The sequence below is a fragment of the Triturus cristatus genome, chromosome 7 (assembly GCF_964204655.1).
Source record: "Triturus cristatus chromosome 7, aTriCri1.1, whole genome shotgun sequence".
NCBI classification, from domain to species: Eukaryota; Metazoa; Chordata; class Amphibia; order Caudata; family Salamandridae; genus Triturus; species Triturus cristatus.
Genome location: NC_140590.1, coordinates 788,099,462 through 788,113,563, shown reverse-complemented (window position 1 = coordinate 788,113,563; position 14,102 = coordinate 788,099,462). Strand labels below are relative to the sequence as shown.

The following is a 14,102-nucleotide window of genomic DNA, read 5'->3' as shown; positions in this document are numbered from 1 at the left end:
TCATGCAGAAGCCCCCCCTCACATAGTAAACCAAGCACCCTGCCCTCAGGATTGTTAGGGCCTGCTAGAGGGGTGACTGATAGGTTTATATGTGTGTGTATGGTGAGATATAGGAATCTATACCTCAGTGAGGAGTGCTAACACTACCTCACGCAGGCTGCAGTAGCAGGCCTGTGGTGTCAGATTGTGAATGCTTCCCAGGGGTGGCATAATACATGCTGCAGCCCCTGGTAGGACTGTGAAGTACCAATGCCCTAGGTACCTAAGGTACCATATACTAGGGGCTCATAAGGTACCACAGTATCCAATCACTAGTGCATCTAATATGCACACCAATCATTTAAGGGAGTAAGCAGATAGGCTGGGGTCCTGGATAGCAGGATCCCAGCCAGACTAGTCAAAAACCATTCAAACACCAGGAAAAAAAGTGGGGGCAACCATATAGTCAGATTCCACCTTCCTACACATCTCTAGTCAGTTTCTGTTGTTGTAGTGGGGGATTTCCTAGCTTTCTGAAAGCCTCTTTGTTCTGGTTTCTATCAGGGCATTAGTTACAGTTAAATGCTTGCAGTTTAAAGATTAATTGGTCCACAGGCCAGTAAATTTTCAACAATGAACTGCAAACTACAAGACTTCCTTATTTTACTTTTATTTATATAAAAAAAAAGACGTAAAATGATTTCAAAGCAAGATATAAAATACTATTTTGCATTTCCAGTTCAATTTTGCCAGAAGCAAATAACTTGTATCACTTTAATAAAGCAAAAGTTAGACACCAAATTCAAAACAGAAGATGGGAAATAGCCAGACGCCCCGCAGGCATCCCTTATCAGTCACATCTCTTAACTCTTTCTCTTCCGTCATAGAATTTAGTTTTCTCAGATATTATTTATTAACTGTATTTTATTAATTCACAAAGAGGCACAAACGTAGTATGGCGTGATGCGAGGTTCCTCGTTACAGTGCATGGTTTTTAGGTCTTGCTAAGCCAGCGCATCCGCTGCTCTGCGAGACATTTAGTTAGTGGCTTTTCAAAGTGCTACCACAATCTTTTCCTGGCCTCAAGCTTGCGTTCACGAGCGCGTGCACGCGTGCAGCTGCCATGTGGCTTTAATGGCTCATTAAGCCTTGCTCTCCCAAGTGCCTCGCTCTGCCCCTCCCTCACCACAGAGCCCGTCCCTGCCATTACTTTCGCTTTCACGGCCGAAGGGAGGAGAAATTATAACAAAAGAAAACCTTTAATTGGAGTTTTTGGGGAGAAACTCCTTCTAAACAGACAGAAGTTAGTGGAGAATTACAATGAGGTCCATCTCCATTGCTGTAACTAATCTAATAATTGTCTTTACCGTATGACTTTTTTCCAAGAACCCTCATGGATCTCTCTGAAGCACTCCTTCACTAGAATGGAGTAGATGCCTAAGTTAATTGCGGGTCAGGTTGGGTTACACATATACGGTAGCATCACTGAAACAAAGAAGACCATGAAGGAGTTTTAAATTGCACCTGGGTTTACTTCAATGGCACAACCAGTCCCTTACGTTACCATCTTCGTCTTTTTCTTCCTTTAGTTCTTAAAAAGTTGACCTGCCACCCTTCACTTTAAACTGCTGCTTTTCAAACGTTATTGGATTCATAATAAGAAACACAATCAAGCTGTTCTAACAAATACATACCCGTTATCTGTATGATACTTATCTGTGTGACTTCTGGATCACATGTGGGTTGACTTCACAAGTGCATTTTTAGTAAATACCGAACAACAGTCACCACAACTACATTCTTAGGAAATAAGTTATTCTGTGTCCCTTGTGTTTGACACCTGGGTCGACCATACAAATGCACATTGAGGAGCTAAGTATACAGTGCAAATACTACTATGTTCTGAGAAATTCAGTAATTCCATACGTTGTATTTAAAACCCATATTTTAATGTGTCTCACATACTAATACACTTTGAAAGAGAGTAACCCTGTATTTCTTGTATTTCACTTATAGGAAGAACTTAAACAAGCATTGGCATAGCCAATAGGTCTCGCCTTTGGGACCTTATAAGTGTTTAACTATGCAACAGTTAATGTTGTCGCACCAAGGATATTATGCTGCATAACTAAATACTTCTAAGGTCCCAAAAGCGAGACCTATTGGCTATGCCAATGCTTGTTGTATTTGTTCCTTGCATTCCTTATTCAAGGCAGGGTAACCTGGGTGCCACGCACTCCCCAGTTGTCACTATATAAAATCCATAAGTTAGCAGATTATCTATGGTTCTGAAGTCTGAGGTGTGGGCCTGTTCACAGGTCTTTTCCATGGGCCATCAGGGATGTGAGTCAGGGCATCCTGTGAGCCGCTCTAAGCATCTCACCTCAGCGGAGCAGCTCATAGGCCCTAGGACTGGATCTCAACAACAGCTTCCTGAACAGGGCTCCCCTGAGGAGCACTCAGTGGAATTTTCCCAAAGATCTACTCTCTAGTCAGACCCTAAACTAAGTTCCTCTATAGCAACACACACCTAATCACCTTACCAAGACCCACACTTATTCAAGGGCAGTACATTCATGCATGTTGCACACTTCTCATTTTTTCTTGATCTTAAAGGCTAGTGGGATTATAGACAGTACCAGTAACCACTTGAGCCATCGGAAGCCACCCTGTAATAAGGAATCTCCCTAGGGAAGGGGATCATTGAATCTGTAATGATGAATTGTGATACTTTGAGGTTTATTGGTTCTCTGTTGAGACTCACGGCCTCTCAACTGCGTACTCTTGGTCTCTCCTTTAGCTTTTGGTGGATAAGCAATGGATATGTGTGTGTGGGCATCTTGTGTGTGTGTGTAAAGGGATGTATAACTCATTCTACGAGGAACAGAACAGTCTTTAAAGTGTTGGTAAACACTGGTAGACTCAAACACCATAGCTGTGAGGACCAGGGCACAATGAGGACTGGTTCCCAGTAGTGTAGGTACTTTCAACCGAGTGAATTAAACAAATAAGAGTGAAGAAACATTTACTTTGGTCCGCTGTATAACTCATGTGTGGGTGTCTGTGTGTCATAGCGCCCCTTTGGCTTTAGAAGCATTACCCACGAAAAGATGACTGTACCTCAGGTGGCTCTTTACTGCCTGCGTCTGCTTCCTAATTATTTAAAACAAACTCTCAGCTATTACGATTCTGCTTTAGTCACATTCTCCAGGATCACACTTTTGGGATGTCCTTTGCTCTGTCTTTGCCAATTGTTTGGATGACCTTTGGTCCCCACCTTGCTCCTACTACTGGGTAATTTCTCTCTCTTCTATCCAGCTCATACTGTTGAGATCTCCTTCTGCCCTCCTTTCCCTCTACCCCTGAATCAGTCTGTCCAGATGCCCTTCTTCCTGGCTCATACTGTTGAGATGTTCTTCAGTCTTTCTTCCTGGCTCATACTGATAGGATGTTCTACAGTCTTTCTTCCGGTCTCATACTGTTGGAATGTCCCTCAGTCTTTCTTTGTGGCTCGTACTTACTGGTGTTATTCTGTCCTTCTCCTTCACTCAAACTAGTGGAGATCCTTCAGTCCTTCTCACTGGTTGATAGTCAGGATGTAATTTAGTCCTTCTTCTGGCTCATACTATTGAAACGTTTACAGTCTTTCTTCCTGGCTCATACTATCAGTCTTTCTTCCTGGCTCATACTATTGGAACGCTCTTCAGTCTTTCTTCCTGGCTCATACTATTGGAACGTTCTTCAGTCTTTCTTCCTGGCTCATACTATTGGAACGTTCTTCAGTCTTTCTTCCTGGCTCATACTGTCTGGTGTTATTCTGTCCTTCTCCTTGGCTCATAGTAGTGGGAGATCCTTCTGTCTTCTCACTGGTTGATAGTCAGGATGTAATGTAATTCTTCTCCCTGGCTCTTACTGTTGGAATGTACTTTGGTCATTTTCCCTGGCTCATACTGTTGGGAAATGCTCCCCCCCCAGTTTCATTATGTTGGGATGTTTTTAATCCTTTCCCCTTGTTAATACTCTAGGGACATCCTTCATCCGCTCATATGCTTGCTTCATGGTAGAGGGTAGTGTCCGATGGAAATGAAAGGCTGTTGCCTCGTTCTCTTTTGCAACTTCAGATATCTCCCTGCACTGGGTATTGGTCACTTGATCGGTCCATCATGGTGGATCGCAGAAAGCCTCTTTGATGTTTTCCCTTTTCAATAATAAATCAACTATTGAAGTTCTAAAATGCCACGGAATCCCAGGCACATGCTTAATGTCTGAGTTCTGCACCCAGCCGTATCCAGTAGGTTCAATGGCCTTTGGAGGTTTTCCCTCCAATGCGCATGTCAATACAGAGAGCTGAGTTACTCCATGACGTAGAAATTGTCCTCTGCGTGGTTATGGCCATCCTGGGTAGATACGGAGCCTCCAGGCTCACAGGCTCTCATTGGCAGGGAGCTGTGGAAAGATTAAAAAGGAAAACATAAGTCTCTCATACCTTCTGAAAACATTTGGCCTGGCTGTTCGCAAATGTGTGGGAAATGCTGTAACCCCCATCTACTTTTTTTTCAAATGTATATCGCCAACTCGACTCAAAGATATTGGAGCACTTTACATGAGAACCAGATACGTTACACAAGGACACGCTCATTTTGTGGTAGGCGGGGGAGATTAAGTGATTTGCCCAGAATCACAGGATGTGGAGTCGACCCCAAGGCTCGAACCTTGGTTTTCCAGCTCCAACGTCAGCATCTCTAGCCTGAGACCACATCCTCTCCCCATTGCCTTCATTGCTGCCCGTGGAACCTGATGGGGGCTAAAACCTGGCCCTCAGTGCATTTATAGCTTTATGAAGGATTTCTTTGACCCTCTGTGCACCCTCGGACTTTCTCATTCCAAGAATGAAGGAATTTGTTCTATCTTAAGTAGCAGTCACCCCGGAGATCCCCTTCTCCAGTGATGCTTCAACAAATGGACACCTACTCAGAGGTCAGCAGTGAAACCACTGTTCCTGAACAGGGACTCATCCAGGGCGTTATATAGTGATAATGTGATGCTCTCGGTGGGAGGGGGGGGCAATGAGTTATGGGTAAATACTACCGTGGGCCCCAGGCAGCCTGTCTCAGCAATCAATTCAAACTCTAGGACAGCAATCAAACAATCAATAAACCCGCCCATTCGATTGAAATCAATTAGCTCTCTTAACCCAATATTTACCAAAGCTTCCAGTATCACCCTTTTTCTGCTCCAGCAAGGGGTCTGGGAACCGATTACACACGGTAGACTGGTTCATAGTGCAGCATGTATTTTGACCTCTGACCTAAAGTGCCAGATTACCACAGTGCGCACAGCAAGTTTGTGTCAGAAAGCACCGGTATATTTTGCGCACAGAGGGGGATATTATCAAGAACGGCGTTAAAGTTGCCCTGTGGTTTGATTTTTTGTTGTTATTTATGTTAAAAAGAAACCGTCATGTGGGGTCCGGATGGTGTGGCCATCAACGCTGCTAACTCCTGTACGTTTCCCTTTGCCGCAGCATGCGTTCTACTGTGTGTATCATATGCTCCTCTTGTTTGCTAGCGGCCGGCCTGAAGGTTGTAGGCCCATCTTTGTATATTCTTTGAACTTTGTAATAAACGGTTTCAAAAAAAAAAAAAAAAAAAAAAAACGGCGTTAAAATTATCGCACCTTTAGCGGCAGGAAACTGCTGCTAATGCGGCGATAATGGGCTTGATAATATGCCCTTGAGAATTCCAATAGAAGCCCAGGTTCACACCAGAACCTGGGCTTCTATTGGAATTCTCAAGGGCATATTATCAAACCTATTATCGCCACTTTAGCAGCAGTTTCCTGCCGTTAAATCGGCGATAATTTTAACGCCGTTCTTGATAATATGCCCCAGAAACCTTTTCAAGTCGCTGCTCTTAGCTGTAGAGTTAACTGTTTTAGTGTGTCAATCGCAGAGCAGTGCATTTGTGAAATCGATTCGTATTTTTCATGCCGAAGTGTGCAACTTTGAAAAGTTAATCGAAAGGAGAAAATTCGTATCTCCAAACTTGGGGGGCAATAGCGCAGCTTTTGCGGCACTTTTTGTCGAAAAACCGGCGATATTTTTATCACCCTATTATCAAGCAAGCGCTAAAATGCTTTAGCGTTTGTTTTATTGAGATAGCAGCTGTTTTTTTACTTGCTTTGCATGTCAGCCATATTTATCGCTAATGGCATGCAAAGCAGGCGCTCCTGACTTAAACTACATGGAAACTGTAGCAAACACAACTTCGCAGTATCATCAACACGGCCCAGGACCAGCGAATCTAACACCTCATTAAAACTTGACTTACAAGTCTTGTCAATGGAAGGTGGATCGCTGGTATAAGTACATACTTGCGTATTAGCAAGGTTTTTCTTATCGCTGTCAAATTATAGCAGGATTTCTCCTGCTATTTAGGGTTTCTCACCTCTATCGCTGGTTTGCACATCGCCTCTTAGGAAAGCGTTGAAAATATGCCGCTAAGAGGGCGATGTGATCCAGCGATAGATGGCGATAACAGGAAACACGCTAAGCACGTTTTGCGCTTTATATATCGCATTTTGTTGGTAATATGGCCCCAAGAATTTTAGGACTCCCATCCATAAGAGAGTCACACTTTAGCATGAAATCGCTATGTGAATCTCGAGAAGCGACAGTTTTACGGACTACACAGTAAACGTTGGAGCTAGTCAACAACAGCAACTTAAAACAAGTAACTATTATACAAAATGTGCACCACTTTGATCCGAAGCAAAAAGAAGAGATTGAATGACTGTTTTGGGCACAAATATTTGCAGTAGTGGGCTCCCCACCTTGGAATGACTGAGTATCCCATTTATAATATATTCTCTAAGAACTAGTGGAGTTAAAAAACATATACCAGAATCCGCTGCTAAACTCATCTCCTATGTGCCCGATTTACTAGCATCCCTCTTATCAATCACAGCGCCCAAAGAGTGTTTCAAGTCGCAGTCTTGCGCTATAAAAAAGCACACATAAAAGACTATAAAAATACTAACCCTGGGCGTAGTGGGCGTAGGGGGGCTACAAGGAGGGCCATTGAGGTACGAGCAAACTCGGTGGCCCTCCGCCTAGCACTTCACGTAGCCCCGCTACACCACCCGCCTCCACCGCCCCTATATTAACAATGAATTTTAGTACTTAAAAGCAAATTAAAACCCATTTACCTGTACTGCGGCGTCCCCGGGCTGCACTCCTCCTCTTCATCGCCATTTCTTCTAATCGATGCGAAAACTGTGCATGCGCATTTCTCACAAGAAATGCGCATGCGTGGACACGCGTGCATGCGCAGTTTTCGCAAGGATTAGAAGAAATGGCAATGAAGAGAGGGAGGCCAGCCCGGGGACGCCGCAGAACTGGTAAGTGGGTTTGAATTTACTTTTAAGTACTAGAATTCATTGATAATATAGGGGGGGGGTGGAGGCGGGGGCTGGCCAACTCCGCTACGCTGCAGAGTGTGCAAATCTCTGCACACTCCGTGGGCGGAGTGGAGGTCTCCGTCCGGGGCTGAAAAATACACAAAAATTTGAGAAATGTGGCTAAGGGCTACTTTTTTAGGAAACAGGAACCATATCATAAGCAATTTGTGCCTCTATTAAAATTGGTTTGCGCGCATACTTGTAATAGTGCAGAAGCATTTATCCAATTTATATGCTAGATCATCAGTCTGTGCCCTGGCAGTCTGTTGCGATTAGCGCGCATGTGCAGGATGCAAAAAAACAAAAACTTGTTTGCACTGATTTAAAGTACTGTTTCTCAATCAAGTAGAATTATGAATAGATCCAGTAAGAATAACATTTAATTAGAATCAGATATCTGAACTGCTGTTTATTTTAGGAACAGTCCTGAGCTTTCTAACATTCATAATTTTACCTGATGAAGAAACCCTCCTTTGAATTAGTATAAAAAATATTTTGCCATGTTTTTGGGGGAGGAACAACTTCATAAAAAGAGTAAGAATTGTACAAGAATGCTCATCTGAGCTAATCACAGCAGGTGGTATGGGAACATACTGATGATTAGGTGCATACATCCTAGAAACACGCTTGCACTAGTGCAAATGAGGGCGCTCACATGAGCAGGCACCAATATTTGCACATTCACACGTAGTTCATGATACAGTCCCAATGCCTTCATTAGAGTGGGGTTGGAGTTTATCAAGGGGTGATCTACAGAAGTTTCATTCTCCCACAGTTTTGCATTACCTGATACATTCTGCATTTTTATTTGTCTTTAGTCTTTTGATGTAGAACCCTAAAAAACAAAACAGGAAAATAAAGTTGAAACTATATGAAACAAGTCAACGTGAAAGAACACAAACCAGCATAGCTATCTTTCCTTTGGCACAGCTGTGAAGCAGCTTCTTGGTCCTCGGCAAGGGACAGCTCTGCTAAAAGGACCTTTTGCAAAGGTGCTCGGATCCTGGACCCGAGGACAGCAGAGTGTGAGTACACTTTTGTCTTTGACTTACAGACAGCCCTGAGAGTGCACATCCACCCTAGCGCGGGACAGCTCCCGAAGAACAACTCTATGTTTCTACTTTGTTTAGAGTCATTGTGTCATCAGTCCCTCATGATATGTTTGGCTGGCTTTTCCTGCTGATCTGAATCATTTTGCTCCTGTCACAAGTTCCAGTCCTGATAAAATAGCTCTCAGAGTTATCTACCTGCTTCAAACAACTCCGTGCATTTACACGTTTGAACCTTTCCAGGTTTACTTCAATTTTTCTTTATTCTGATTATTATGTAACAATTCACTGTGAATTGTGTAATATAAAAAGGATTATTATTAGCTTGATTCCACAATTAGACATACATAAGCTGACATCCCTAAAAAAACATGTAAAAGATCTACATATCGTACCTACAAGCAGAGCTTGAGAAAGTCAAAACATATTAAAATCTGATTTTATCTCTTCGAAAGTTGTGAAGTGACTGTGTGTGTCTTACTCTTACATACAGCCGCCGCGGGTGGCAAACGCAGGGAGGCAACAGGTCTAGCTACGCCATGGCACACATTGAGTGAATAACGGTCTGGCTGCAAGCATTCCACTCATTGTTAGCACAATTCACACTGACGTAACAAAGCCGGCTCCAAACAAGTATCAATTAAAGAACGAATGTGGGAATCCAGCTGGTTTCCACTCTATTAAAGTAATGGGGATGCGTTGGGTACCCAGGGTCGGATTTACAGAGCCAATTCCCAGTAGATGCTGGCTGAATTATCAGTAGTTCAATTACCTCCACCACAGAGGCGCAACTAGAGCCAAATTTCGGGGGGGGGGCTAAGAAAAAAATTCGGGGGGGGGGGGCTGAATCTTTTAAGCCATAGGCAGAGTGGAGCTGCAGGGGCTCTTGGAAGGGGTGAAACAACAGTGAGGCCTCATTAACATGCAAATGGTCTTTTAAAGACCTGTGAAGTGCTCGGGTGCGGCTGTGTGTGCACCGGGAAGCTGTCTCATCCCGCGCTGCCACACACGACGGGGGGGGGGGGGGGGTGTAGCCCTGTGAGTCCAATGGGTGTTGCGCGCCAGCTCCACCATGCCGTAGTATAGTGGCAGTATTTCAACCAGCTGTAATTCTACAGATGGTAATCCCGTTGAGGTCACGTTTACTGCATCCCCAGGCAGCTAGTGGATTTTATACTCATGAACCAGCTACCTCTCCTATCACTTGTTGACTTGATGCTTGTCTTTGACTCTGTACAGCGATCTTCTGCCTTTTAGCCTGGTTCACACTATAGAAATACCTCATACATCCATACATGCATTCATACAGTGGAGACTGCTTGGGTATCTTCTTGTCCGTGCTATAGTACATATCAGTCCTTCGACATGGGTGACACTCACACCCAATCATCCACTGCCAGGAGGGTCCTCTGCATTGGGGCTGCATTAGATCATAAAGAAGATAACATCTGACCAGGATTGGGATCCCAATAAATCCCATTTACTCATCCATGAAACCTCTCGAGTTCAGAATTTATATCCTCTAAGCTCAGCATCAGAATTGCATCACTTTTGTACTAGAATCATAAAGCTATAATATTTCTTCCAATTAATCAATTTCAGGGGTGGGGTAGTGACTTGTTACTCCTATTTCACACACACTCTTTTTCTGCAAAAGGTGTTTTTGAGGGGTGTGGTAGGATTCTCCGATGAAGATCTTTTTAATGTGACGAAAATATTCCTTTTGCAGGCCAATGTTCCCATAGCTTCTAAAAAGCTATACATTTCACAGACCATTCTACAGAGAAAAGGATGAAATATTTAAATACTTTGGGATCCTCTCCAGTACCCTAGAGCATTGCTTCTCTCAAGCAGCAAATCATGAATGTGTCTCTAAGAAAAATGCGTGCCGCTTCATCATAGCAGCTTTTAGGCAGGATGAGTCAACGGTCTCTCATCCATTCAATCCACTGCCATCCAGGCAATTGGGACTTTCTCTGTGTCCCCTACCAGGTTCAAACTGATCTATAGGTTAATGTAGTAGTTATGTTATGTTATGTTATAGAGGGTTTTATACTGCGCTCAAATACTCAAGAGTGTCCTGGTGCGTACAGTTACCAAAGCCCAATGGAGCAGAAAATATGAGTCATCTAGTTGAAAAGAAAAGTTTTAAGTTGTTTCTTAAAAAGTCTAAAGTCCTGAATATGCCATAGTTCCATTGGGAGAGAGTTCCAAGCCATAGCTGCTCTAACAGAGACGGACTGACCTCCCAACCGTGACCTATGGAATCAGGGGATAATCATCAGTCGTTGGGTGACTGAGCGCAGAGATCTGTTGGGGACATAGAAGGCAAACTGCTTCCTAATGTACATTGGTCCCAGACCATGCAGAGCTCTGTGAGCCAACGTGAGAGCTTTAAATTGCACTCACTGGGCCACAGGAAGCCAGTGCAGGTCTCGTAGATGCAGTCTTACGCTAGACCTTCCAGAGATGTTAAACAGAAGTCTAGCCACGGCATTCTGTATAGTCTGCAATTTTCTTAGCAGATATCCCGGGAGGCCAATGTAGAGCGCATTGGCATAATCAATACGAGAAAGGATGAGTGTGTGGGCAACAATTTCTTTGGCCGGCCTGGGAAGCAAGGGGAAGAACCTTCTAAGCGACTTAAGGGTGCCAAAACAGACTCCGGTGAGTTTCTTAATTTGCACCGAAAACCGAAGGTCTTCACCAAACCAGATCCCCAAATTCTATGCAGAAACGCCCTCTGAATTAGGTTGAGGAAAGTCTGGAGGTCACAAGGTTTCTCTGAAGGCAGGTGGAAATAAGCCATACATAGGCTGTGGGGTTTTAGGTTTAAACCTATAATAACTGATAAAACCCCACTGAAAGAGAAATAGCCCTCACCAGTGAAAACATATAAACACTGAAAAAACACCTGCACAACCCCAAACTAAATGCCATTCAAAGAAAGGAAAAAGAGAGTGAAAGAGTCATTTTTTTTCTTCCACAAGGGGCCAATACAATGTAACTTTGTTATACAAGTTAGCAGTAAATAAGACTCGGCTAACATTATTCTGCTTGAGTTTTGTTGTTTAGGGATGCCACTAAAATATTGTTTCTTCTTCCTTTTGCTTTTTTCATTTTTGTGGTCTTTGGTCTAAAGATGCAGGGTTCAGAAGCATGTTTAGGTCTTGTTTAATTATTTTATTAACTTAGAGAATCAGGAAATATCAAAATCATATTTGATATTTTGACTGCGTTTGATTCTTTTACTGATAAAATGACTGGTTTCATAAGAATCTTTCCTAATATGTGTCATCACATTTACCCACAGAGAATAGGTAAAAACCCTTAACACATCAGCCCACAGTTTCTAGTGGGTCAGTATTGATAGTAGGTGAATTGCCAACACCTCAGGCTTTAAACATTCAATGAAAGGTATAGTGACAAGTATATGCATAAAGAGAGCTATCACCAAGCATCTGGGATAGTGGTGAAAACATGACATCAGACTTTTGGAAAACTTGGAACACAGTGTCACTTGGAATGCTCTGCAAAAAAGGTTCTTTCCGAGTTCAACAAAGATTGGAGTGATATTGTTTGTATTTCGCAGTGATTCAGCTACGTATATGAAACAGTTGTGTGATGACCTGTCAAAATTGATACCCGAGCTGAAGTGATTCCCTGTAAGAGATCCTTGCCACTTGTTCGATGGTATGCTGAAAGCATCTTTACAATCTTCAGAGTTAATGGGGGATGCTATTGACTTTTTAATCTATTCTGGTGCACTGTTTTCTTATGTGCAGGAACTAAAACGCAAATATTTATCATTTCGTGCTTTGTGTGGCATCAAAGAAAGAGTCACCCCAACTGTGTCCTTTAGCTGATGGTTCTCAGTCGAAGGGGCTATGAATGCTATATCAGTCATGTGGCAACCGTTTACAGAAGTTTTGGTGAGTGATGATGCCAAAGGCAAGAAATGTGAGGATCTTTGGTGGCATATTGATAGTGATGTGAAAAAATTACACTCTATTGCATTATTAGATTTTTACAGGAAAACATAACTGCTGTAGTGGACATAATAAAACAAACTAGAGTCTGAAAAAAACCCTTATCTGCCAAGTGTTCAGCATAATTGGTGTAGATGTGAAACATCTCCTTGAGAGTAGGCTGGGTGACACCTTTAGTGACTTTGGCACTGCAACATGTTGCATGTTAGAGTGCTTGCCACTTGGTAATCAAAACAATGTTGAGCAATTCAGGAACGTTTATTTTACAATGTATGAGAAATGGCTTGCAATGATGCATAGAAATGTCCCTTCACCACCAATGGCATTTATAGTCAATGAAATCTCACTGTGGTACTCTGTGCAAGTTCTAGATCCCTTCAGTAAAGGGGAATTTCCTCCGTAGTTTCAAAAGTGCTGCTTCATTTTTGACCGCTTCAATAACTCTGAATGCTTAAGCACCCAGCTCAATGCAAATGTTGTAGAACCTGCCCTGAGAATCGCAATCTTCAAGTTCCCCAGTATTGGCATGGAAAGCTATGTCAGTCGCCAGAGTTAACAAATTGTGTACTGGCTGTTTTGGCATTGCCCTTCTCAAGTGCCAATGTTCAGAGGGCCTTTTCACAGAAGGTTACATGGGAAGGAATGAGCGAGCGCACATGACCAAAGATTCACTGAAGAAGTATTGTATTGTGTACTACAATAAGTTTAATTTGCAAAAATCTATTTGGACCTCATGTACACTAAACGTGCACTGTCTATATACCATGTTCTATCAGTGCAGAAAGCAAGCAATATTAAAAGCAAAACGTTCCATAAACACCGAAAAAACACTTTTTCTGTTTTTTTAAGTGGCGCGACAATGTGAAACCACTGATAACGACTGTTTTTTTAAGGTATTGAAATCACTTGAAAACACGGAAAAATACCCCACCGGAATTTACCAGAAATAGAAACTGAAAACAGGAAAGCCTAGCCATACAGAAGGACCTCCGACTTATACTCGTTGCACTTCAGTTGGGCACGAGCAAGCCACTGAAACACAGACGAAAGACAATTCTGAGCAGAAATTGTCGAAAGGTCATAGTCCTTTCAGGTAAATCGGAGCTGGGTATCATCGGCATAAGCAATTATTTTGCCCCCAGCTCCTCTGCCAGAAAGATTAGGGGCGTCAAATAGATATTAAAGAGCAAAGGGCTCAGGTTAGAACCCTGAGGGACTCCCGTGGACACTTTCCTGGCAGCCGATGAAAAAGGTGGTAACCAGACCTGCTGAGAGCATTCTTCCAGAAAAGATTTCAACCAATCCCAGGCAGGGCCAGTAATACCAATATTTGAGAGACGAGTAAGAAGAAGTTGGTGAGGCACCGTATCGAAGGCGGCAGAGAGGTCAAGCAAAATCAGGGCCGCCCTGCCGCCTGCGTCCAGGCATTCCCTAATTGCCTCTGCCATTTCCACTAGTGCAGTCTCGGTGCTATATGATCTCCTAAATGCGGACTGCGCCGGGTGAAGGGCACTAGATGCTTCAACGAAAGCATCAAGCTGACGAAAAACCTTGGTCAGAGCCGGAAGGAGGGAGATGGGACGATAATTAGCAGGTTTCAACGGATCTAATGAGGGTTTTTTTAAAA

At 43.1% G+C, this 14,102-nt stretch overlaps 1 protein-coding gene across 2 annotated transcripts in view; it reads right to left on the bottom strand.

The window, feature by feature from the left end:
• Positions 1–633: 633 nt before the first annotated feature.
• LOC146810574 (hepatitis A virus cellular receptor 2 homolog) overlaps positions 634–14,102 on the bottom strand; it is a 139,014-nt gene continuing 125,545 nt past the window's right edge. For both annotated transcript variants that reach the window (XM_085617609.1, XM_085617610.1), the window contains 2 exons: positions 8,224–8,272; positions 634–4,425 (listed from right to left, as the gene is read on the bottom strand). In XM_085617609.1, the coding sequence (XP_085473735.1) occupies positions 4,332–4,425; positions 8,224–8,272 (143 nt within the window). In that variant the 3' untranslated portion in view covers positions 634–4,331. The remainder of the gene's footprint in view (positions 4,426–8,223; positions 8,273–14,102) is intronic.